Source organism: Plasmodium fragile (genome assembly GCF_000956335.1).
Source record: "Plasmodium fragile strain nilgiri unplaced genomic scaffold supercont1.70, whole genome shotgun sequence".
NCBI classification, from domain to species: Eukaryota; Apicomplexa; class Aconoidasida; order Haemosporida; family Plasmodiidae; genus Plasmodium; species Plasmodium fragile.
In genome coordinates, this window is record NW_012192650.1 from 93,142 (window position 1) to 117,818 (window position 24,677).

General features: G+C 40.3%; 6 protein-coding genes across 6 annotated transcripts; 3 read left to right on the forward strand and 3 right to left on the reverse strand.

Annotated features, from left to right (window-relative positions):
• Positions 1-1,235: 1,235 nt before the first annotated feature.
• AK88_04650 (ER lumen protein retaining receptor) lies at positions 1,236-2,254 on the forward strand (the record flags this gene model as incomplete). Its single annotated transcript, XM_012482259.1, has 3 exons — positions 1,236-1,375; positions 1,556-1,734; positions 1,908-2,254. The coding sequence occupies 3 exons, from the start codon at positions 1,236-1,238 to the stop codon at positions 2,252-2,254; spliced, it is 666 nt and encodes a 221-aa protein (XP_012337682.1).
• A 1,449-nt stretch (positions 2,255-3,703) lies between these two features.
• On the reverse strand, positions 3,704-9,262 carry AK88_04651 (uncharacterized protein; the record flags this gene model as incomplete). Its single annotated transcript, XM_012482260.1, has 3 exons — positions 3,704-4,690; positions 4,833-4,876; positions 5,860-9,262. The coding sequence occupies 3 exons, from the start codon at positions 9,260-9,262 to the stop codon at positions 3,704-3,706; spliced, it is 4,434 nt and encodes a 1,477-aa protein (XP_012337683.1).
• A 987-nt stretch (positions 9,263-10,249) lies between these two features.
• On the forward strand, positions 10,250-15,928 carry AK88_04652 (uncharacterized protein; the record flags this gene model as incomplete). Its single annotated transcript, XM_012482261.1, has 3 exons — positions 10,250-10,368; positions 10,578-13,183; positions 13,338-15,928. 3 exons carry the CDS (start codon positions 10,250-10,252, stop codon positions 15,926-15,928), a joined length of 5,316 nt encoding a protein of 1,771 aa, XP_012337684.1.
• An 867-nt stretch (positions 15,929-16,795) lies between these two features.
• Positions 16,796-17,662, reverse strand: AK88_04653 (uncharacterized protein; the record flags this gene model as incomplete). Its single annotated transcript, XM_012482262.1, has 1 exon — positions 16,796-17,662. The coding sequence occupies one exon, from the start codon at positions 17,660-17,662 to the stop codon at positions 16,796-16,798; it is 867 nt and encodes a 288-aa protein (XP_012337685.1).
• Positions 17,663-20,438: 2,776 nt separating this feature from the next.
• On the forward strand, positions 20,439-22,533 carry AK88_04654 (uncharacterized protein; the record flags this gene model as incomplete). The annotated part of the gene is made up of 2 exons (XM_012482263.1): positions 20,439-22,073; positions 22,390-22,533. The coding sequence occupies 2 exons, from the start codon at positions 20,439-20,441 to the stop codon at positions 22,531-22,533; spliced, it is 1,779 nt and encodes a 592-aa protein (XP_012337686.1).
• A 319-nt stretch (positions 22,534-22,852) lies between these two features.
• On the reverse strand, positions 22,853-24,550 carry AK88_04655 (uncharacterized protein; the record flags this gene model as incomplete). Its single annotated transcript, XM_012482264.1, has 7 exons — positions 22,853-22,975; positions 23,090-23,173; positions 23,385-23,490; positions 23,608-23,769; positions 23,890-23,932; positions 24,162-24,327; positions 24,449-24,550. The coding sequence occupies 7 exons, from the start codon at positions 24,548-24,550 to the stop codon at positions 22,853-22,855; spliced, it is 786 nt and encodes a 261-aa protein (XP_012337687.1).
• Between the last annotated feature and the right edge of the window lie 127 nt (positions 24,551-24,677).

The window sequence follows — 24,677 nt, forward strand, 5'->3', positions numbered from 1 at the left end:
TTTTTTTTTTTTTTTTTTTCCACTTTGTATGAGAATTAACCCAAAGTTTCCTGCTGCACTCAACAAACTGCATTTTTTAAATTTTACGTTTGTATAAGGTTCCTTTCTCTTGAGTTGGTAATTTGGGTATATAACTTTTCGTACATAATTTTCTTTTACAATTTTCATATATATATATTTTTACCGCGCATAACGTCAGCGTGATCCTTTTGCATAAAGTCAGATATTTCAGTTTACCAGTTTTGTATTCACGCTTTGTTGGTCGCACCCTCGCCGCCGCACTTGCGCCAGCTATCGAAACTAAATTGCCAAATATGTATGCATGACGCATTTATGAAAAAAAAAAAGATAACCATACGAGGGTACGTATATATATATATATATATATACTTGTAACGTATCACTGTACGCTAACATATATATATGTTAAGTGTACATGTCGCATAACACATTTGCCTATGCGACTAATCCCCCCACATTATAGTAGTAGCAACCTTTTTTCGCATCGACCGAAAAGGAATGATTTAATTTATGTATACGTGCATAACGCACAACACACTTTGTCATGCTACAGCATCCTGTACACTTAACTGTGTAATGAATTGTATTTATCAAGCTGCGCACTGTGGTGAATATGAAAAGGCACGCTTGAGGAAGAAACACGCTCGTGTAAACATGCTTGTGCAGGCGAAGAGGCTATATTCATACAAGTTCTAGCATCCCAGAGGAGTGCACGTGTATATATGAGAATATATGCGCAAACGACGATTTTCTTTTTTCCCCTTTTTTTTTTTTTTTTTTGCCCCTATAAATACAAAATAAATCTTACCAATTGAGCAAATATCGGGCTTCTTACCCCGCTGGCAGTACACATTCAGTGATTACAACTTAAAGTACGTGCAAGTTCCACGCACATGTGGGCACAGAACGGGTGTCGGCACGGAGCATACACAAGGAATCTGTTCCATCCGGAACGATATTGTCCACACCCCTGCCCCTGTGCCTCTTTTGCTTTTATGATTATCCACACTGACTATACATACAACATACGTACACACCTGTTAAATTTTATATAATGCTTCCTTTTAGGCACCCCGTAACCTCCTGAATGAAGCGTCAAAATTTTCTATAAAGCAGCCAAGATAGAACACAAGCAACGTTGGCACAAACTTGCCTCCATAAAGAATAAACCCTTAAAAAACCCATTTAAAAAAAAAAAACAAATTAATGACAAAATGAATATATTCAGGCTGATAGGAGATGTTTTACATCTCGTAAGTATGTATATACTTATTATGAAGTTGAAGAAGTCTAAGAATTGTATTGGAATATCATGTCGCATGCAGGAGTTGTACTTGATAGTCTTCCTATGCAGGTAAGGCAGACGGGGGTCGATTCCGTCGCTGCGATGGCTTCTACAGCTGGGAGCAGCGCAATTGTATAGTGGCAATTGTAAAGTTGCATTCGTGGGGGCCCGTTCTCTGCATCCCCACAGAAAGCATTTACCCCGATGCACCCAAATGACAACCGTATATGCCGCCTTCCCTTCCTACAGATACATCGACCTGTTCTTCGTGTTCGTGAGCTTCTACAACACTGTCATGAAAATAACGTTCATAGTTACTATAGCGTACACGATATATCTAATCCGATTCAAGCTGCCCATCTCGCAAACGTACAATAGGAAAGTGGACAATTTTAAGAGTGAGAAGTATTTGATCCCACCCTGTCTAGGTACGCAAAGCAAGCTGTTCTGCTGACGGCAAAGCAGATGCTCAAATTTGTTCAACCACACATTGTTCTTCCCATGTGTGCGGTTTTATGTCTCGCATACGCGCAAGCTTTTTTTTGCAATTCACCCCCACACACACGCATGCTCGTTTTATTTTCTCTTCCCACCCGTGCAGTACTGAGCCTTCTAACCTGCAAGACGTACAACCTGTACAACATCCTGTGGACCTTTTCCATATGGCTTGAAAGTGTGGCAATTCTTCCTCAACTTGTTCTGTTAGAAAAACAAAGAGAAGTGGAAAATATCACCTCCCATTATGTTATCACTATGGGCATGTACAGAGCCTTTTATATATTGAATTGGATCTACAGATATTTCTTTGATGATAAACCATATGTTAATGTCGTGGGTTGGCTAGGGGGATTTATTCAGACTCTTTTGTACATTGACTTTTTCTACTACTTTGCGATGGCGAAATGGTATGGGAAGAAGCTCGTGTTGCCCTTCAACGGGGAAGTTTAACTGGACCCTGAAGTCAGAATGTTTGGAAGGACTGGTTAGTTGGTGGCGGACACTCATATTTGGGCTCGCCGGATGAGTCAACTACGGAGCAGTGGGACGGATAAGTGAAGCAGTTTGACCAATAAATGAAGCAGGTTTCCGCGGATTTCATTTACGGTCCATGGACGGGGTGAGGACCTCTTTCCCACTGCATGTAAACATTTTCAACGAATTCAATTCTACATTTACCAAGACAGGGAGCACACTTTCAGCGTGTACCTTTTTCATGCACAGCTATATAGTCAGGGCCAGTAACGCGCGTATATATTACTTTTGGTGATTATGCCCATTTCGCTCATTCCTTTGCATTCGGTTGGTTTTGTCCCACACAATACACACTGAAGAAATATAGCGAAATGAGAGCCAGATATGGTATGCCCCCACTGCACCTATTACCGATTAAGTGTAAAAAATTCATATAAAAAATTTGACACATGACTTGAAGGAAAAAAAAAAAAAAAAAAAAAAAGAAATTAATTTGTCTCATTCTTTTTCGTCTATATGGGTAGAGCACTGCGTGGGCAGGGCGTATTCGCATATGTCAAGTATATACCTCTGTACAAATGCACAAATGTACAAATGTACAAATGTATAACTATATATATTCGCGCAGATTTGCCCTCATCCACTATAGCCAATTGCTACTTGGCCCATTCGCACCAGCGTACAGGCGTTGTTGTATATATTTATGGAAGTACGCCTGCACCTCCTCTACCTTTTTTTTTTTTTTTTTTTTTTTTTAATGATTTTACGCACCTACTTTTTCTCTCATACCATTAATCATTTCTGATTTTATGCCAACTCTCTCTTCTTGTGATAGCTTTTTTTAGTTTAATGTATACGTCCATGTCTACAAGCAGGTGGTAAAGCATGTGTTGTTTATACGTGCTCCTCTGTTACGCATCCTCCACCTCCCCCCCTTTGCCTTCTAATTTAAATTCATGCTTGTATATGTCTATGTGTATATATGCCTTTTTGTAAGCGTGCATACGTACACTTGTGCGTATACAGCGAATTTTTTTTTTCTTTTTTCTCCCCTTTTACAACTGAATAATATATTTTATTATTTTTTTTTTTTAACTCCTTTTTTTTTAAGATAATTAAAAAAATCACTATTATGTTTTACACAAAAGTGCACACTGCACGAATGTGGAAGTTTTTTATTTTTTTGTGAAAGTTGTTACCGCTGCTACGGAGAACAGTGGTACAAAAAAAGGCTAAACAAAGCAATAGAGTAATATAGCAACGCAATTGGGAACACTACAAGCGGATGATGACGCGCACTCGCCTTGGTGCAGACATGACCCACTCACCATAGAGGAGAAATGTCGCAACGACGTTGTACACCCACTGAGGAGAAGCACTACGCACGTGTGTACTTTTCCTTCCCGACGAAGACATGCGCCCACATCAAATGGAGGAAAAGTCCAAGTCGGACACAATTTTGTTGCGCAAAAGCGCCTTTGTAAACCGGGTCTTACAAACAAAGCAAGAAGTTCTATCCTTATTCGTTTTATCATCCTTCTCAGAACAGTAAATAGCTAAACAGCAGGAGCAAATGTAAGCAATGTCCACCTGCTTGTTATGGCAACAGCAAACAGCAATGTTCGTGTCGTCATTTAAATACGTATTGGAAAAATATTTCCTTGTATTGTTAGAAGGCAGGAACCAAAAAATCATCGTCTGCGTAAGAACATCCTCCATATTTTCTGAACAATTTACGTTAAAAAAAATGCTGCTATCAATATAAAGGCCATTTGTAATATTACAAATTTGTTCCAATAGCTGTATTTTAGAGTTTAAAGAAAAAACATCAATTATAATATTATTCCTTTTGGCATTATATGCTATGTTCATTAATTGTGTGTACTGATTTGTATACACATAACTCTGATTCGAAATGTCCAGTAGGAATATCCTCGATTTCATATTCTCGTACATGTTAACGATTCGATGATTGTAGCATAAAGCTACTGCCAGTGCTGATGACAAGCTACTCTCCATCATCTGTTCTGTTTTATTTTCACTTATAAATTCAATTAGCTTATTGTATGCCTCCTCACAGTAGTCCCTTTCGGTCAAATTGTTCTTTGCATAGGACACGTAATTTTCGTACAAAATTTTACAGCTCCGTTGGGATGTAGCTATGATGCATATTCTTTCTGCATTGCTCATTAGGCAATAGAAACGAACGAAATGAAACGTAGACTTTAGAAACTCTGGTAGGCTTAATGTTTTTACGTTGTTCTTGTCGAACTTGATTTTCAGTCCTTCGTACCATATCATGAAATTTACATCCACCACCAAGATGAGGTGGTTTCTCCCTATCCGCTCCTCGTTCGCCGAGGGGCCCTTCCCCCCGATGTCTTCATTCTTGTGCATGCTCGCGGTACAACTCTGATGGTGCGCAGGTGTGAACACGTCAACACGTAAAGCTGCGAATATCTGAAGCCACCTACGTGTACATCCCTTTGCCGGCAACACAAGTGAACTCACCAATTCAGGAGCTACCCTCGTCCCGGTGACACCAAATGAGCACCCTTGCCGAGCGAGCCAACAAATTGGGCATCAAAATGGCACGACCTGCGCAAAGCGGGAGAGGGTCGCCACAGAGAAAAGCGTTCCCACACAATTTCCATGCCGTTTAAACAGGCCTCAAAATAAGTCACGCAACCAACCCATGCAATGACGGACCCCACATTGGAACGGAATGATACCTACGTATCACCATTCGGCCTGTAGTGATATATCCACAGTGTAATAATAAGAAGAGATGGAGTGGCTCTCTTTCGCTAGCCAGAGGTGGAAGGGTTGCGGGGAATTTTTCATGACCACGTATCACGCCAATTGGGGGGAAATGGAGAAAAAAAAAAAAAAAAAAAAAAAAAAAAAAAAAAAAAAAAATACAGAAATGTTGCCTGACAGTGTCAATAGGTGAACCGCCCCTGCATTCGTAAAGGTCAACGCACGCGCAAATTTGAAGCCCCGAAAAGGCGGGGAATATATTAGTATCCATTCACAAAAGTTCGGTAAATACCGTCCCTGTGAAAGTTTTACACTCCACCTTGATTTATTTCAAGTGGGGAACAAGCCCCAAAATTGGCTACTTTTTCCTTTTATATTTAATTATGCCCCCCTTTTTTGCCCCATTTTTGTGAGGCACCAAAACAGGTACACGCAAAAGGTCCAACAGCGTAACAAAAAAAAAAAAAAAAAAGTAAAACGGATGTGTGAAAAAAAGTTGGTGATCCAAATGGTACATGTGAACATGCTACATGTACGTTTCGTAACGAGGGGAATGTTGCGAATGCCCGTTTGCGGGCGCATAAGTGGGGCAACAAATGACGCTGTAGTGGGGAAGACGAAAGTACACACATGCTCTGTGCAACGTTGTAAAATTTTCCATTTCTTTAAAACAAATTACTTCAAGTGGTTCAGCAAATTGAGCAACAAATTTGCACACAAATATGAACGTGCGCATGAAATGACTCCCCCCAACAAAAGGGGGGTACTTTTTCCCGCTGCAAACCACTCAACAATGCCCTCCACACATGGGTCGCACTAACCAGCACTCCCAACGTCCATCATACTCTGGAAGTTCTTTTTATGCAGGGAGGACATATCAACATGCTTCTGCAAAAGATGCGCACTTGCAAACTTCCGCAGACAAATAAAACAAATGTTCAAATCGTTGCCACTGTTGGAGGAGTGCTCGTTTGTGCCTTCTCCTCTGGCTGCTTCTGCATTTGGTACCCTATTAGGTTCATTCAAACTACTAACATTATTATTGTGTTCCTTCGTAGTGCCAGCCCACTGCCCCCTATTATGTACTTTGGCGAGACTCTCAATCAAAGAACTCTTCGCCTTGTAGCATGCTTTGTGGTAACTACTGCCACCTTCCATGGCTGTGTTGGTGATTCTGGTGGGGCCCTTATTCAGTTGGGTACTCTTGTTATATGCATTGCTGTTTGGGTGTCCTTTTTTGTGCAACTCTTCGTTGTCAGAAGGGTCGTCGTTATCTTCATCGGCCGAGTCGGTAGCGAAATGCTTTTTAATTATTTCTTTGCTTTTTTTTTCTACATTGGTTGAACTCGCTTCGTTCATGTTCATTTGCTCAATGTTCTTTTTGGAGGCCAGGGCTATCATCTTGGCTCTTTCCACTAAGCTCGATATTTTATCTAGGGCTGTATTTTTTGAGGTATCTTCATTAGAGGGCAAAATTGGATCAGCGACCTTTCCTCCGTCACCGCTTGCGTTAGCGGTAGGGTTCACAGCACCCATGTGTTCGTTACCACCGCTCTGGGTAGCAGCGCTATTAGGAACGCCACTTCCTCCAGAGATGGGGTTATTCTCTTGAGCGATGAGATCACCACTGTCCACTGCCTGGTGTAGTTGTCCCCAAGAAGTGTCCTCCTTGTTTCCCTCCTGATGCTTCTCCTCATGGTCTGAAGTGACCAACGCGGCTGATGTGTGTATCCCCACTGTCTTATCATCATCCGCGCCATGATCAACATTTACTTGTTCCTCATTCCCCATGTACATCCTCACGAGGCACTTAATCTTGTCATTCCACATATAGTACCCCTTAGAAAGGGACATATAAAAATTGGTATTTTGGTCAAAATAAATTTGAAAAACGGGGTGATAATAATACTGCGTATTGTAATCAAAAAAAAATTCACTGAGTGCCGGTTTCTCCTTCTTAAGTATAATCACTTGAGAGGACCAAAGAAGGAAGAAGGTGTAATTCTTTATGCTCATCATATTCACCACAGTTTCCATGTAGCTAACAAAAAAGTTAAAATGAGGAATATAATTCTTCATAAGAACAGTGGCTGCGGATTTGTCAATATTCAATTTTGCCAAATTGATGGAATGGAAAAAGTATTCCTTTCCCTTTTCATACACATAATCCAATTTAAAAAAATTATTTTTATAATTGATGTAGAAATTTCCTTCCAGTTCATTCATCATTTGTTCTGCGTAACTTTCCCTCTCAAATTCGACAAAGCAAAACCCTTTCCTTTTACTTGAGCTTCTTACGTCATTAAACAAGTAGAGATAATTCACGTGCCTATTTTCAAACACTTCGTTGATGAATTTTAAAAGGTCTTTACTTGGGATACTGCCATCTATATCTTTCAATATCAGCATGTTCGTTTTTTGCACATCTTCCAAGATTTCCTGGATGGACGTTTCGAAATTTTCTGTTGAGTTTTCTTCCACTTGCTGCAGGGGGAAGGCACTCGCCGGGTACATTCCCCCCCCAGCAGCTACTCCAACGGATGGGGCTCCTCTAGCAGATGCGACAGCCTCAACTGCGGGATTGACTCCTTGCTGACTGAAGTCTGCCTCCGAATTAGACACAGCGTTCCCCGCAAGGGCGGCGTTACTTCCGGCAAGGCCAAACGCCGCTTGCTCCGCATTGGGAATGCCGGTAAATACACAGTTCCCCCCGAAGGGTCCCCCTTCTTGCGCAGCAGCGGTGCCCATCATGGCCCCATTCTTCATAAACACATTAGAAGGTATTTTCGTCTCGCTCTCCACCAATTTCGCATCACTAGTTTTCGTTTCCTTGCAAAAGAAGCAAGTACTTCTACGAGAAAAGTTAAGAAAGTTACAATAAGAGCAGTACCAATCATAGAATTTTTTTTGTGCCTGTTTATCATCCACAATTTTACCCATTTTTTTCTTCATTTTGAATAGGGGAAATATATATGAGGTGCTGTTTCCAATTTGGATGCAGCATTTATTCTTCTCATACAAAGAAAACAATTTTGCTGAAGCTTCATTGGATGGAAACTCAACGATACAACATCGGTCATCGTTAATTTCATTATTCATTTGTGTGTTCATTATACTCAACTGGATATTGTTGAAGTAGGAGTTATTCTTTATAAACTCGAGTCCCTCCCTTACGAAGAGTTCTTCCTTCACACAAAAAAAGGACAACCTATTTATGTATATGTTGAGTGGTAGGGAGAATGCATTACTGATGGCTGTGTTCCTCATCATATCATCTATTTCTTCTTCTGTTATATTTTCCCCCAACTTATAAATAAAAATGAATCTGGACAATTCTATGTTGCTCTTCATTTCTAACACATCGTTTACATTGTTAATTTTTTTCATTGTGAGTCCCTCACGGTTATTGCCACTGTGAGTGTGACTTCCATACGAGTACCCCCCGCGGGAGTAACTCCCTTTTGTGAATTCCCCTTGGTCATCTGAGTTTTCCCCTACTTTGTATTTCTTGTGGCCGTACGAGCGGTATTTATCATGCCCATCATCCGACCCAGGCGAATATTCACTGTGGCTATCGTCCCCGCTGCAGCTACTGTACGACCTCCTCCTATCCCTCTCCTTAAACCTGGAAAAGGACTTGTGCTCGCTTTTTCTGTAACCATCCCTGTGGCCATCTCTATAGTCGTCCCTATAGTCATCCCTATAGTCATCCCTATAATCATCTTTGCCGTAGCTGTGATGGGTAGGCCGGTTCTTCCTGCCTTCCCACTCCCTGTCATCCGCACTTCCTTCCGCTTTGTTACTCCTGTACCTGTCATAATAGTCCGAGTCGCCTTTCCCGCTGTATCCCCTTTCTGGGCTCCCTCGCCCCTTTTTCCTATCTATGTACTTCCTCTTACCCCTCATAGCGTCGTACTCGTGTCGGTCTTCATCATATTTGTCGTATGGCCGATCCGCTCTGTCCTCCCTGTCGCCATGCCTCGACTCGTTCTTCCTACCGTGGCCCTTATCCTTGTGCCTGTTGTAGTAATCTTTTGTGGCAAAATTATCCTGGTGGGCATTTCTACTCCTGTCGTGATATTCTGAGGTTTCGTCCCTTTCCTTGTCGTACGCGTCCCATCCTCCACCACCTCCTCGGGTGTACAATTTCCCTTTGGCCCTGTCACCTCCATGGTGGTATTCATGGGCATGGTCGTCTCTGTAGCTTTTATTCTTCGACGCCATGTTTTCTCAGGGGAATATGCGGTGTGGTTTTTGTTTTTTCTCCACTGCGGGGTTTATTTTGCCTCTGTAAAGTGAGATATGTGGAGTTGGCGTATCCCTACGTCCGCTTAACTCCTTCGGCGTTGCGGCGTTACCGTCTCTTGTACTGCGCAATCCCCCTTTCGGCGGCTTTGTTTAATCTCAAATTTGCTTCGCACTTGCGCCTACGTGTGGGCGTATCACATCACGCATCGTTGCGCATTCGCTTCATTAGCCTTACCGGGAAAAAAATTTAAACACGAAGCAGCGTTTTTTTTTTTTTTTTTTTGCGCTACGCCACCTTCGTTGTGCCCTTTTCTTATTTGCCGCTAAAATAGGGGCACTGTGCGCGGTCCGCCTACTGGCATATCCACAAAGGGCAACTTCCGAATCCGTAATTAATTTTGTCAGTGATGCAAAGGTGCCCATGGTTTGACAACTACGAAGGGATAAATGTAATTTACTCGCTATGAATAAGAAAAAAAAAAAAAAAAAAAAATTCCACTGAGGAAATCCACTAAACACGAAATACATGTGCCATCCCTTTTTTTTTTTTTGTAGCCATTTTTCCTTACATATTTTGTTAGGAACCTTTTAGGTGCTGGTTTGCACGAAGGTTCACCGTGGGGGCATATGAACTTCTTTTTGTAAACGCCGCGCTGATGTGTTGTGCGTACGCTTATCACCCCCCCCGCCATCATGTCATAGCGCTTGGGAGATGCAAAATGAACTGCACAACCTGCGCTCACACGAGTTTGCTCCTGTTCGTTTACCCAACGAGCGCAAGCGAATTTGCTGACCTGGGTGTACAAGCCCGCACGCTTCATGTGTGTACAAATTGACGCATGTACGAACCCTCGCCCACCTCGGACCGCTGAAAACGCTGGGCGCAAGATGTTTTTTCCTGCCTAAGGAAAAGGCCAAGCACGCCGAGACCCTCCCATTAGAATTCCCTAAAGAGTGACAATAATGGATTTATTTACCGTCCTCCTTATTTTGTTAATTTTGTATTTTATATTTGATTATAATTTTTGTGCAAAGGGGTTGGTCTTTTCGATTGGAAATAAATCTCTGCGGATTCTCAAGGGGTAAGGACAGGCAGGAGGTCTCGTCACCTGTCGGGTTGTTTAACATTTTGGTGTGCTAACCAACCCCTGTAGGAGCATGCCACAAAAAAATCTACCCACCAAAGGGAAGAAGCATAACATCAAAAGGCTCCACCCCCCCTGCTCTCTGTGTACACTCAATTTCATTGTACAATGTGTAATACTCTCTCTTCCTACCCCATACACACCAGATGCAGCAGCCTGGAGCGAGTGTACCGGAGCCCGCTTTACCTCATACACCCAGTTCTGCAACAGCTGTTTGTGCACATCTTCTACATTTATCTAGAGAAAAAGAAGGCATACGTAAATCAACTCCTATGGAAAAAAACAACAGAAAAGAAAAAGAAGAAAAAAACAAACAATATCAACCAAGATAATACAAAATGGGAAAGAATACTAAACATACCTCAGTTCATAGGAACAACTCTTGGCCAAATTAAAAAATGGGTACAAAATAAATTGTGGCAAATGTTCTTCTTCATTATTGAATATACAAGATTGTACGAGAATATTTGCCTCAAGTCAAAAATCAACACGAGGGAAGTTCTTAATAATAACAATTTTGGAGTTGTAATTGTGGACTACTACTTACCCAATTGTACTGTTAAGAAAAAAAAAAAAATTTGTGAAAGTTCGAAAAAGGACAACTGCGAAATAGATTTGTATGACTTGGTAAATATAAAACAGGAGAAAAAAATCAAACTTATTTTAATTGACCAGAAATGGAAAGCCGCACTAAATATAGGACCTACACATGATCCTCATGTACAATTTCTCTACCTGCAAGATACCGTCCTAATTCAGTATTTCCAATTTGCTTGCATATTTAAGGAGGAATTCTTAAAGGAGTCTAGTGAGCCCTATGTGAATCGAGAGGACTCACCCGAGGGAGGGGCACCAAAGGATCACCTTGAACAGAACATGACAAATGGGAACCATGGTATGTGTGCCACACAGGGGGAAGATATCACAGTGAAGGGAGATGTCGCAATGGAGAAAGAAGCATCAATGGAGGAACAACCCACCACAGGGAAGAAATCCCAAGTCCAGGTTGAACAATTTGATGCATGTGACGAATCATGTGGACATGAGACCTCCCTCTCGGGGAAGTCATCCATTGTAGAAGAATCGACGGAAGTACGCACAGGTAGGAAGCAGAATGGACTGAAGACAGATTCACAAAAGTACGCACCCGAACAGAAAAATAAGTTTGATAGGGACGGAAGGAGCGAAAACGCCGTGGAGGATAAAATAAGAACACACATGAATAAGTGGAAGTTCAAGAACGTGAAAGGAATAATCATAATCGTCCCGGAAATATTTTACAATTATCTAAACGTAGAAGAAATAAAAAATGGCGTCCCCCTATATTACGTACTTGCGAAGGACGTTAAAATAGACTCCTTCACCGTCATCGCCAAATTGTTGGGTTATATCTGCGTCCATGTTCATATAAATATCAATTTTGGCTTTTCCATTCCGTTCATTTTTAGCAACAAAAATGCTAACATACTGAATATTGCGAATGTGGAATGTAGAAATGGTGCCGCGATTGGGGAACAGGGAAGTGGCAATGTAGACCAGCAGTACGTCGATGGCTGTGTGCATGGGAACAGTGAAATGCAACCTCAACAGGTTGCTGCGTCTTGCACGAAAGGTCAAGTTAAAGAAACCCTGTTAAGTGAGAATTTCCTCCATGATGAGAAGAAGCGAGTGTCCGAAGATGATAACAAGGTTGATAGTCCACTCTTCGAAAAGGTCGACAGCAGTGATAGAAACGGAAATGCATGTGATGATCTCAAATTAAAGGAGACGTTGAAGACTTGTGCAAATGTAAAAACGAGGGATGACGGAGAGGAGGTACATGATGGGGAGGGTATAAACGCTCAGTTGAACGCGCCGCTGTTCTCATGCCCATTCTCCTTCTATAGCGACAACTACAACGATTTGAATATTGCCATGGCACATTTTAAATCAATTTTTAAACATCACAATTTCGTTTTCCTCGGCTTCAACGACGGCACAAATATTCTGCTAAATTACTTTTTAGAAAAAATTTACAAAAAAAAAAAAAACAAAACAGCAGGTGATAATAGCAAAACGCCCCATTTCAATTTACACAATGCTAATCCGTACAAGTATCCCCTATTAAATTACAAAGTGAAGGGGAATGTCGACCAGAAATTAGACCCATTAAACAATCAGAGTAAAGAGAAAAAAAAAAACAATTCGAAAATTGGACAAGCAAACAAAAGTGAAGAAGAAGATGAAATGATAAATCAACAGAGTTATAAAAATAATATTATGAATATTTTCTTTAAAGAAAAAAAAAAAGTCGATAGTGAACAACACACAAATGGGAAAAACTACTTTAAGGAAATCAAAAAATGGAACATTGAAAATTTGATATATGACATGAAACTCCGAAATGAGGAAAATTCCATTTTGCAACATGATCATGTGAAGGATGAACGGGGGAACGGACAGGCTACTAGCAGTAGTAGGAAGGTTATGGAAGAAAACCCGAATGAGTCATATGCAGTTTCTTACGAAGGCACAAATCTCCGTGTGATACGTACACATGGAGTGGACGACAAGATGAATAATAACCCCATGAGACGTAACCACCGTCATGTGGAGAATAACAGACCCATTGAGGGGCACAGGACAGAAGGGATAGGGGACAAACAGTACGAAGCTGACCAGGACTCCTCGGATTATACAGATTGCCATCACGAAGGGGGAGACGACGAATCCGATGACAGACACACACACGAAGAAGAGGAAGAAGAAAAGAGTGACCTTAATAATGACTCAGCCATTTTTGCAAAAAAAAAAAAAAAAAAAAAAACATATGGAAAAAATAAAAAATATGAAAGAAAAATGGAAAAAGAAAAAAATAGAGTCATTTATGAATATATCTAAATTAAATTTTTTTAACAAAAGTAAAGACATTTGCCGAAAAAACAACTGCGTCAAGGAGAGCGAATTTAACGCAGCTACTGCCATGGAAGGGGACAAAAGCTTGTATGATGATATGTTTAAATATAACTGTAAAAGTGAAAGGAACAGAAGTGACGATCACAGCGATAAGGAGAGCAATCCCCATTTCAACAATAAGGATAGTGACCAATGGGCGAACCCTCGTGTGGCCCATACTGCGGCAGGTGTGGGGGAAAAACTCGTTGGCGATGAGCCGACCGTCTCTCTCGGAACAGTGCGTGGTGACAGACTCCATGAAGAAGCAGGGCAAAGTGCAGTGGGACAATATGATGAAAGCGGAGAAGACAAGGAAAAGCGTAGTGATGACCACAATGGGGTGAACAACGGAACGGACCACGACGAAAATAATATATACTCTCGCAAAGACAGAGATGGATCCAAACAGATCGAAGCGCCCCACCCCGACGCTAATACAAGTTGGGTGAAGAAGAAAAAAAAAATGATAAAAGTACACGTACTTGACAAATTCCGAAATAAAGAAGCAAAGATGATGAAGGAGGGACGACAAGGGGAGGACGCATCAGGCATGTCGCACAAATTTAGGTACAGCTTTTTCCGAATAAAAAATAAAATCACAAATAATTTCAAAAACCCTGAATGCAAAAAAACACAACAGGAAAAAAATATGCTGGACAGAGATCAATTGATGATAAACTCCTTTATTAAAAATAAAAATTTACTATTACCAGAAGAAGAAAGTAATTATTCAGATACCTCCACATGTGATGAATATGAAAAAAAACACACAAAAGAAATATGCCTGTTAATAAATTTTTCCTACAATAATATGTTTGACATATTTAATTATCCAGATGATTTTAAGGAGACACAAAAAAAAAAATTTTCCTTAATACATACAGTTTTTTATTCTGCGCATATTTTTTTAAAATCCTTTTCCACCCTCATTAAGCAGAGATACTTTTTCTCCTTCACGAGTGAGTTGACCAAGTTTTTCAAGGCGTCTTTATTTCACCGTGTCAGTTTTGAGGCACCAAATAGGAGAGGTAGCCAAGGGGTGGGGCGACGTAGCTTGGGGGGTACCTTACTCTTTGGATTGCCCAAAAGTAGGAAGGAAGTAGAACAGCGCCTCAGAGGCGTTAATAATGGGGATGACAACCAAGCTGCCTTAAGTAGAAACTCCGCTGCTGACTTATCAATTAACAATGGAGAAATTGCTGTGGATGAAAATGCAAACGTTGGAGTTGTCTCTAATTACCCCATTAAAGCAACAAATGCTGATGATAACGGCTCCTCCCTCGGCATTTTTAACACTTGTCCCAATGACAATTACCAAAACGAAAGTCGGTGTAATGTAATTGGTAAGAAGGCTATTTTCCTGAGCATAGGAAAAACTACACGAAGCAGTCACAGTGAGGGTCTTCACAACATCAAGCGTAGCAGTGCCAATGAATCCATTCCGAACGACATGCATGATGGACGCCTCGATATATATCGCACACACATGACCAATGAGGATGACACTCATATGTTTAGCACCACCAACAAGAGTAGAGAAAGCGGAACGAATTACAGCTTCTTCAGAGGGATCCCTGCCTTCTGGCAGAATCATCATGATGGTGACAATTTAGGAGATCAGTCTAGCAGCGCACATGTGCCAATTGTGAATGGAAACGGTGAGGTGGCACGCTCTTCCACGCCGCGTGAGTCCTGCGTCCAGAGGAATTTCTTCGAAGCGGACATATCATTGTTGTGTGGCCAGGAAGACAGGAGCGCCAAATTCCCCAACGATTGTGACATCGCAAATGGGGTGTCTCCCAATTACGATTGCTCCGTCCACCTGGGGGACTCTCCGGACGGGGTGCCACTCTTGAAGGACCAACACCACGCCGCACAGAAAGAGGTAAATAAAATAATATACGAGGGAAATTCCGCACGTGACGAATCGTTCGAAAGCGCAATGAAAGCATATTTTAATGCCAAGGCTATCTACGACAAGTGGAAAATATATTTTGAAGAAAACAACTTTCAAGGAAACGCGCAAGAAAAGTTTTTGTTTAACCTTTCCTTCATTTATAACGTATATAATTACCTAGTGTGGATATATATATGTACATATTTTAACGAAGAAACGTATTTCAACTTTTGCGGGAGCCAGAAATTTTACCAATTCACAAAAGAAATAAATTTCCTTAATGAGAAAAAGGAGTTTAAGCGCAATAGCAGTTTTGTGTCTACCAGTGACATGTCCATCATAATTCCCCATTTTTTTTATCCAAAGGATTACAAATTATTAAAGGTTTTTTTGTACATGCTACAAGATTCAGCCAACCAATTTATTTCGAACAATATAGAGCATTTTCAGTTCCCTCTGGTTTTTATTTTCTGCTCAGACTCCAGAAATTTCCATTTCACTCATTTTGACATTATAAAAATTTCAAAAAATAATAACCTCATTTATTTGTTATACAAGAGGGGCAATGAGGGCTTGTTTTTGTCTGGCATCAGGCCGTACATATGGATACACAAAGTTCTGTTCGATTTTGTGGAGTCCCTGTTCCTATCGACCTTCGACGATTAGTGGGGAGAGGACAAGGGCACTTTTGTTTTTGTGCCACCTCGCTTTGCATCAAATTGTTAAATACGAATTTTGTATGTTTTCCCATTTGGATTTCCCGATTGCACTGCTTTGTATTTTTTTTTTTTTTTTTTTTTTTTTTGTAGCGATGGTGGCACCACCCCCGTTCGCAATGCAGTGCTTTTTTTTTTTGTCATTTTGTGAATCAAACAAATATATATATTGTTCCCCATTTGTGTACACTTTCGAGACCGCAGCTACCATCACTCTGCTGCTCTCCCTTAGTTGGTGAGGGGCAAAGGCGATTCGAGCCACTTTGTCCACATGTACTAATTACGCGCGCGCGTGTCTTCTTATTTTAAATTGTACTGGTGAACATGCGCAGCTGCGGGGCATCCGTAGGTATGCACTTACGCTTCGGTTAAAAATTGAGGCAAAATTGGCAGGGTGGAGAGTAAAAGAAAAACACATACAGGGGGGGATACACACATGGGCACATACACGCGGGGTAAACCGATTTAACAATTTATTTATGGGGAAAGAACAAAACGCCGCACACACAAGGAAAGGTCACTGGTGGGTATGCAGCTCGCGGGGGGATACCTCTGCAATGCATTGCATGTATTGAGAAGGGACCATGTGTATAGGTGCACGTGTACACTTGTTCGCGGGTGATCACCACGTGCACACATATGTAAAACCGGCATGTCCGCGTACAAAAGGAGGGAACAAAATTAATCTCGATCAGGGGCATATCACAAAAAAAGGGAGAGGCCAAGGGGCGCTACCAAGTGGAGCATGGCCTAATGACGCCGCCACACACGCCACCACGCACGCCGCTTAGAAGAGCGGCTAACCGCAGGGGCGAACTCAATTCTGCGACTTCATTTCGATGAGCTTCTGGGCAAACTTCTTGTGGTTGAAATTATCGGGGTCGATCTCGACGGCCTTATTCTGATACGAAATGGCTTCATTCAGTTTACCCAAGTTATCATAGCAGGAAGCAATGAGAGATAAAACTTCGGTGTTATTGGGCTCGATTTTGAGGATCGCCTCAAAGTAAGAAAGGGCAATATGGTTATCTATATACCTGTACAAATTACCCAACGAAAACAATGTCGGAATGTGGTTTGGCTCCGAGGACAAAATAATTTTGAAGGTGTTAATGGCCCTCTCCGTGTCATTCATTTGTTGAAATAAAACCCCTTTCTTGTATATATAATCGATTTTTGAAGGGTTATATGAACAAGCCTTATCATAATAAAAGAGGGACTTTTCTATAAAATCGTGAATGCAACAAAGGTCTGCAATTTCGTTATACAAAGATGCAATTTTATTATTTATCGATATGGCTTGCTTATCATTTGGTGCAGAACACGTGTAATTTATATTACCCTCTTTTTTCATGTGCATATTATCTTTTACACTAGGGTTTAACGATACACTGCTAGCTATTTCTTGTGGTCTTATTTCAAATTCGAGGACATTTTTATATATCTTAGAGTTATTATCTTTTAACTTTTTTAGCATCTTCAACGCTTTTATATATAAATCCATCGACTCCTTATAGTTACAATTTTTTATTTCTCTCGCCTTTTGAATTGTTTCTCGGATGTCCATATCCTGACAGTAGTGGCCGTCTTCTTCTTCCTCTTCATTTGTGTATTTGTCCCTGTCTAACAGCTTCATACTCGCGTAGTTGTAATATTCCATATTCTTGCTTGCAAATCCTCCCATTCTGTCTTATCACTTTGTGGAAGATGTTTTTTTTTTTTTTTTTTTTTCCACCAAGGGAAGTTACTTCAACTTAGTGTCTCTCACACAGCGACGTGTGTACGTGTTACCAATATGGCCTTCTTTTCCAGATCAGCGATCGATATTATGGGGAGAAAAAAAAAAAAAAAAAAAAAAACTCTTCTGCAGTTTTATGTTTCCAGTTCTTCTATCCCGTTCACTTCGGAAAAAAAATATATAAAATACAACACTCACCCGTGCAGCAGAAGGAATATTTTTACCTTTCGCTTATATGTTGAAATTGATCCATTTGGAAAATAATTTTAAGCAGTTCTGCGGGGCGCGGATTATCTGTGGAAAATTTGTCTGTTAATTTAGCGCGTTTATCCGTGTATGTTCATATGCATACTTGCATACCGTGTGGGGGAAAAAATGGCTGCTACGTTTTGGGAAAAAGTACGAAAATGAAAAAAAAAAAAAAAAAAAAAAGCGTGTTACTCCTCCACGTGAGTCATAAATTAGCCATTTATGCACTTTTGCGCAACTGTTACGCTATGTATTATTGGGCAATTTTTGCGTGTGCTTTGGCATACTTCGCAATGCTGCGCACATACTTGCCGCAATTTTACACGCGCAAGGGATGAACACGTCAGGCAGACCTCGCCACGCTTAAACGAGCAACAGAAAGATAAGACAACCGAACGCAAACAGTTACTGCGTAACGACAAATGCGAAAAAATGTTTATCCCCTAAACAAGAGACGATTCTTCAAACGTCCGGAAAGTGCACGAGCGCGGTGCGCACATCGCATATACATGTAAACCGGGGGAATTGCAACACGCTGACATACGCACAACAGGTGGTGTGCACCCAGTTGGCAATTCACACAACGGAAAAAACGACATACGCTTTTTTATTTTATTATATATTAATATTTTTGTTTCCCCCATTGTTTACCTCATTTTTGCCTTAACAACATCGCACAGTGTGCTTTTCGCCATCCGCTTTATACGCGTGGCAAGGAGTAAGCAGAATGATGCCCCCCCCTTTTGTCCATTTTCAAACAATGCCGCCTCGGGTGTATTAGCTGGGATGACATACCACTCCAAATTCTGTGAATATTCGAGAAAGCTGGGGGCATACGATGCAGGGTGGACGGAATTATTTTTTTTTTTTTGCGTCATTTATATATACCCATATGTGGGTCAATTTTAGCAGTGATTATGGGAGTGTCTCCTTTGATTAGATGGCGTAATTTTATATCCGCCCTGATTTAATCCATTTGGAAATAAAAACAAATATTGTTTGCTTATCCCACGGGAGCGACAAAGTGTATGGCGGGCCAACTGGGAGGGACGGTACACGCAGCCCACCACATGGAAGTACAGTAGTTACGTATATGTTGCCTGCACGACTAAAGCGAATTGTGTCCTACCCTTCATTTCAACCTGACCGAAACGTACACATACGGTGTGATGTTGTCCCCAAGACAGACTCCAAACAGGGGGAGGACACATCTGCACACAATATTTCCCGCATGAACATTTCCTTACAAGCATATATTTCCTGCTATTCCTCCTTTCACCATTTGTGCATCACCCTTTGCTAGACGGTAAAATTTTACGTCCTCTACATTTTTTGTGTATAAATGACAATTTTTTCATTACAAGGTGAAAAAAAAAAAAAGAAGCAACCAATGGTTATACATACACAGTGGCACACCTTTTTGTGTGCCATTTTTTTTTAATTTAAACAAGGGCCCATAAGGAACAGGAAATTATTGTCTTCATAAAAATACCCCTTGATGTAGACGTTTTTTCTCAGCAGCGCTTTTTTCCTTTTAACCGCTTTGAAGTTATTTCTTTTTCAAAATGACCCAATAAATATAATTCCGTTTAATTCCAAAACGTCACTACATTATTAAGGATTTGTGTTTTTTCCCCCCCCCCCATTATATGACGTGGTTATGGTTGACACTAACTTGGGACAATCCTAGCGGATATTTTGTTGCGAATAGAGTTATTCAATTGAATATATCACAATATGAACAAGGAAAACAACAACAGATGCTCCTTCTTTTTTTTCCCATTTCACACGGTTATTTTATTGTCTTCCAATTTTTAAAAAACTTGTCCCAACCTGCGTCAGCCATTTCCACATGTTCCTGTACGCTTGAAATTTTTTTTTCCTTTTTTAAATTGAAAAAAACAAAAAAAGGAAATGTAGGCAGGGGCATGTTACCATATGGTAGGATTAAACATTTGTAATTTGTTTAAGTAAACCTTCACCGATTTCCTTGTTCTAATTTTTTTCTTGCCCCATTTTGAGCATCAATTTTTCCCGTTTTTTTTCCCCTTTTTTTTTTTTGTTTATGAAACCACGTTCAGTTGCATACATGGAACGGCACCAAAACAAGTGTCGTAAATTTTTACTAAAAATCGCGGGTCCCTTTTCGACAAAATAAAACTCGCGTGAACCAATTTTTTAACAACAAATGAAACTCCTGTGAAAAGGAAAAGGTCTCTAAAGAGTAAGATAAATTGTCGTCTTTTCTTTTCTTGTTTTTTTTTTTTGTGCCAAAATTTTGTCCTCCTTGTTACATTATATACGCATACGTCAAATATATACATCTGCGCATGGTATATATTATATAGGCGCATAGGCATCCCTACGCAGGGCCACGTCCTCACGTACATTCACGTATAACGCTCGAAATAGCATCAAGGGGAACTGCAGTTGCGGGGCTTCGTATAGATCACCACCATATAGGCCTCTTAAAATGAATGAACTCATGGAGGATGACAACACCAAAACAGAATCAAGTGACCCTACTAATAATAATGATGCACTAATTACCGGTAACGACCACGCACAGGAGGACGAACACGAAAATGAGGTAAAACAAAATGCAAAAATGAAGAAAAAGAGAAAGAAAAGAAAATTGAACCCAAGCGATCATCAAAATGGAAGTCACAATAGTGTAGAGGATCATCCCATGTCCACGGACGAATTGGAGCATGGCGATACTTCCAACGCGGAGTCTCAGGAGAACGAAGACGGTGAGGGGGAATCTGCATCGGACGACTCGGAAACGAGCTCGAATGATCGTGATGAGCAGCAAGGTGGTCCCACCGCGAATGGGGAGGTCAAGCCCCCCTCCAAGGTAGAAACGAAAGAAACGTTCTACAGCGAAACGAAGTTCGAAGACTTAGACATATGCGAAGCGCTGAAAAAAGGATTGAAGGAGCTGAATTTTGTAACTCTCACAGAAATTCAAGCCAAATGTATTCCTCATTTTTTAAACGGAAAAGATATTCTTGGAGCAGCCAAAACAGGGTCAGGAAAAACGTTAGCATTTCTAGTGCCCTCCATAAATATTTTATATAATATAAAATTTTTGCCAAAAAATGGAACGGGCGTTTTAATAATATCTCCCACCAGAGAATTGTGTCTTCAAATTTATCAAGTATGTAAAGATCTGTGTAAATATATTCCCCAGACGAATGGAATAATCATTGGTGGGATGAGTCGGAATGAAGAAAAAAAAAAATTTATTCATGGAATAAACATACTAATTGCAACACCTGGTAGACTGCTCGACCATATGCAAAACACGAAAGAATTTATTTACAAAAATTTGATCTCGCTTATTATAGACGAAGCTGACCGATTGCTTCAAATTGGTTTTGAGGAGGAAATTAATTTAATTGTGAAAAGGTTACCCAAGAAAAGACAAACTGCCCTATTTTCAGCTACGCAGACAACCAAAGTGGAAAATCTAATAAGGCTTTCTCTGCAGAAGCCTATATTTATAGAAGTAACGACGAAGATTGCCACAGTTGAAAGGCTGCAACAGGGATATGCCTTAGTTGATGAAGATAAAAGATTTCTCCTACTATTTACATTTTTAAAAAGAAATATTTCGAAAAAAATTATGGTCTTCTTTAACAATTGCATGTCCGTTCAGTTTTATAACGATTTGTTAAATTATATTGACATTCCCACATTTTGTATTCATGGGAAAAAAAAACAAAATAAACGACTTAAAAGTTTCAGCGAGTTTTCCGCTGCCCAAAGTGCTATTCTTCTTTGTACAAATGTAGCAGCCAGAGGGCTGGACATACCGAATGTTAATTACATTATTCAGTATGATCCCCCAGATGACTCCAAGGAATATATCCATCGAGTAGGAAGAACATGCAGAGGAAAGGATTCAAATGGCTCTGCTATCATATTTTTGATGAAGCATGAATTAAAATTTTTAAATTATTTGAAGTTTTATAACATCCCAATTAATCAGTTTGCCTATAACCCAAGCAAATTAATAAATGTCCAGTCACACATAGAGTCCATCGTCACTAAAAATTTCCACCTACACAAGATGGCTCGGGAGGCTTTCAAATCATATTTGAATGTAAGTTGAGCGAACGTCGCAGAGAGAAAAAAAAAATTCATTACGTGTGTGTACGTGTTGTTTTCATTTGTGCTGACTGTTCATATTTTTTTTTTTTTGTTTTTTTTTTTTGGGACCATAGTTGCTTTTAAAAATTGTTTCATACTGTTTGCTGCAAATGGGACATATAGGCGTCTACATCTGCACGCATGCAAACATGCATTGGTCAGTTATGTTTTGCAAGGGAGGATGTTTATTCTCCCATTTATGTGCGCAAGCATATATTCCCATTAGCCCATTCGTCTATCACGTACCCATTCCTTCTTCTCCTCCTTAGGGATACATTACCTACGCGCTGAAGGACGTCTTTGACGTGAACAACCTGAATTTGCTGCAGACGGCGAAGAACTTCGGGCTGGAGGCCCCACCAAAAGTTGATTTAAATTTAAAACTAAATGTTAAAAAGAGGAAGTTTAAGTAGGCAAAAAAAAAAAAAAAAAAAAAAAAGGGGACACACACAGGTACACTTATCCATTTACATATGCATGTGCACACATGGAAGCTGTCCACTTTACCATATGTTCGTGGAGACAAACGGTTGTGTAGGTTACATGCCGTTTTTATCGTGCCTATTTGCGCGGGTGCATTTGGTACACTCGCTTAGTTTTTGTGCTTTTTTTATAGCCTCATTTTGTTTTCTTTTTTTTTTTTTCCATACTGCGGTGGTGTTACATGCCACTGGATCATTAGCCCCCCTGGGGGGAACCTCTGTTTTTATATCACCAATTGGATGTCTTCCACTACTTTTTACCCGTTTTTATTGTTTGTTTTTTTTTTTTTAAATTAACCAGCTTGGTTAAACTCTCATAATAATTTTTTTTCTTCAATTTCTCCTTTTCTGCGTTCTGCATTTTTTCCTTTTCCTGCACCAAATGTGTGGTGTGACGACACATGTATCTCCATCGCGGAGTACTAGGGTGACGTGCATGTGTAAAAATACATCCACGTGATTCAATATTTTTTTCTTAAATTATTACATGGAGTTGGAATATTTTTTTGGAATTTTCGGCCTCCATTTTGCCTTCCTCTATTAGCTCCAATTTTTTTTTCTTCTTCAGCTCCTGCAAAGGTTATTTTTTTTTTTTTTTTGTATTTAAAAATGGAATTTGTTCGCGCGTAAAAATAATAAGACGCGGAAAGCTGCGTAGGTGATCGGGGAGGAAGACACCGTAGCAACAGCATTCCAGCCAACGTATAATCACGTCGTAACGCGAGGCCAAGTTGTGCGATGACCCCGCACGTGGAATCCCTCCAACAGAAGTGTGTGCTAACCATTGCAACTATTCTGGCTTTTTTTAATTCCTCTATTTTTTCTTTCTTTTTCTCTTCCTCCAAAAGTCTTGTTTTCTCCTCCTTCCGTTTGGCTTCCTTTTGCCACCTTCAAAGGGAAATTTAAAAAAAAACGTTACCAACCATTTGTGCAACTATAGGTGTACAAGAACCATATTATCATTTCGGTTGTATCTCTGTGAATGGGAATATTATCTGTCCATACTTCAGGGCTTGTATTTCGTCAAAGTGCGCTTGTAGTTCGATATTTTTTTTCTGCTTCATTCGTATTTCGTGGACTTCCCTTTCTTTTTCTTCCTTTTCTCGCTTAACTTTTTCTTCGTATTCCTTTTCTCTCGTTGCCTTTTCTTCCTGGTATTTGACGAATCTGCGTTAAGGGGGGGAAAAGACAAATCCGTCCATGTCCATTTTGCGCGCGTTAAAATGAACAAGTTTTTTGCAAAATTTTTTTTCGACTGCTTTTTCGAATGGTCCTCTTTTTTTATACTCGGCATCCTTCCTCTTCTCCTCCTTTTTCTGCTCGTTCAGGGCTGTGCAAATGGGCAAAAATGGTACGCATAAATGTGTGCGTCGGCATGTATGCGCGTAAAGCTCACGTGTTGTGTGGCACTAATTTTTGCCCCTTCATTGGTGGTGTCTGTGCCCCTTTTCGCGAGGACGACACACAATTGCGATGGGCACCTATCTTCCAACTACTCTAATGCGTGCCCTGTCTTATCCACATGTGTCCTTATACTTTTTGCGCCTTTTGACCGTTACCTTCAATGTGCTTGTTGTTGCTCTCAAGCATGTAACTGCACAGGGCGCGTTGCTCTTTCACTTTTTCTTTCTTCTTCTCCAATTCTTCGACTTTATTTTTTTCAAACTGCTTTTGCATCAGTTTCCCCTCGATTATTTTCATTCTCTCTTCCTCCTGCTTCCTCAGCTGTTGAGACAAAAAAGGAAAAAAACATATTATGACAAATGAGAAGGCTTATGCATATCCAAGCGCGGTGTCACGTGTAGACCAATTTACACCCCCCGCTGTATTCCCCTTTTTTGCGTACGAAATTTTCCTGAATTTGATTTTTTATTATAAGTGCGCTTTCCTTGTTCTTCAAAATTATATTTTTTTCTTCCTCCTTTTGCTTTTGTTCAATTTCTGTCATATACAAAGTTTCAATTTCTTCCCTCTTCTGGTTTTCCTTGTTCAGCTTTTCTTTTTCCAGCCTGAAAATATAGACATGTAGGAGGTGTGGAAGAGGAGAGAATATCACAAAAAAAAAAAAAAAAAAA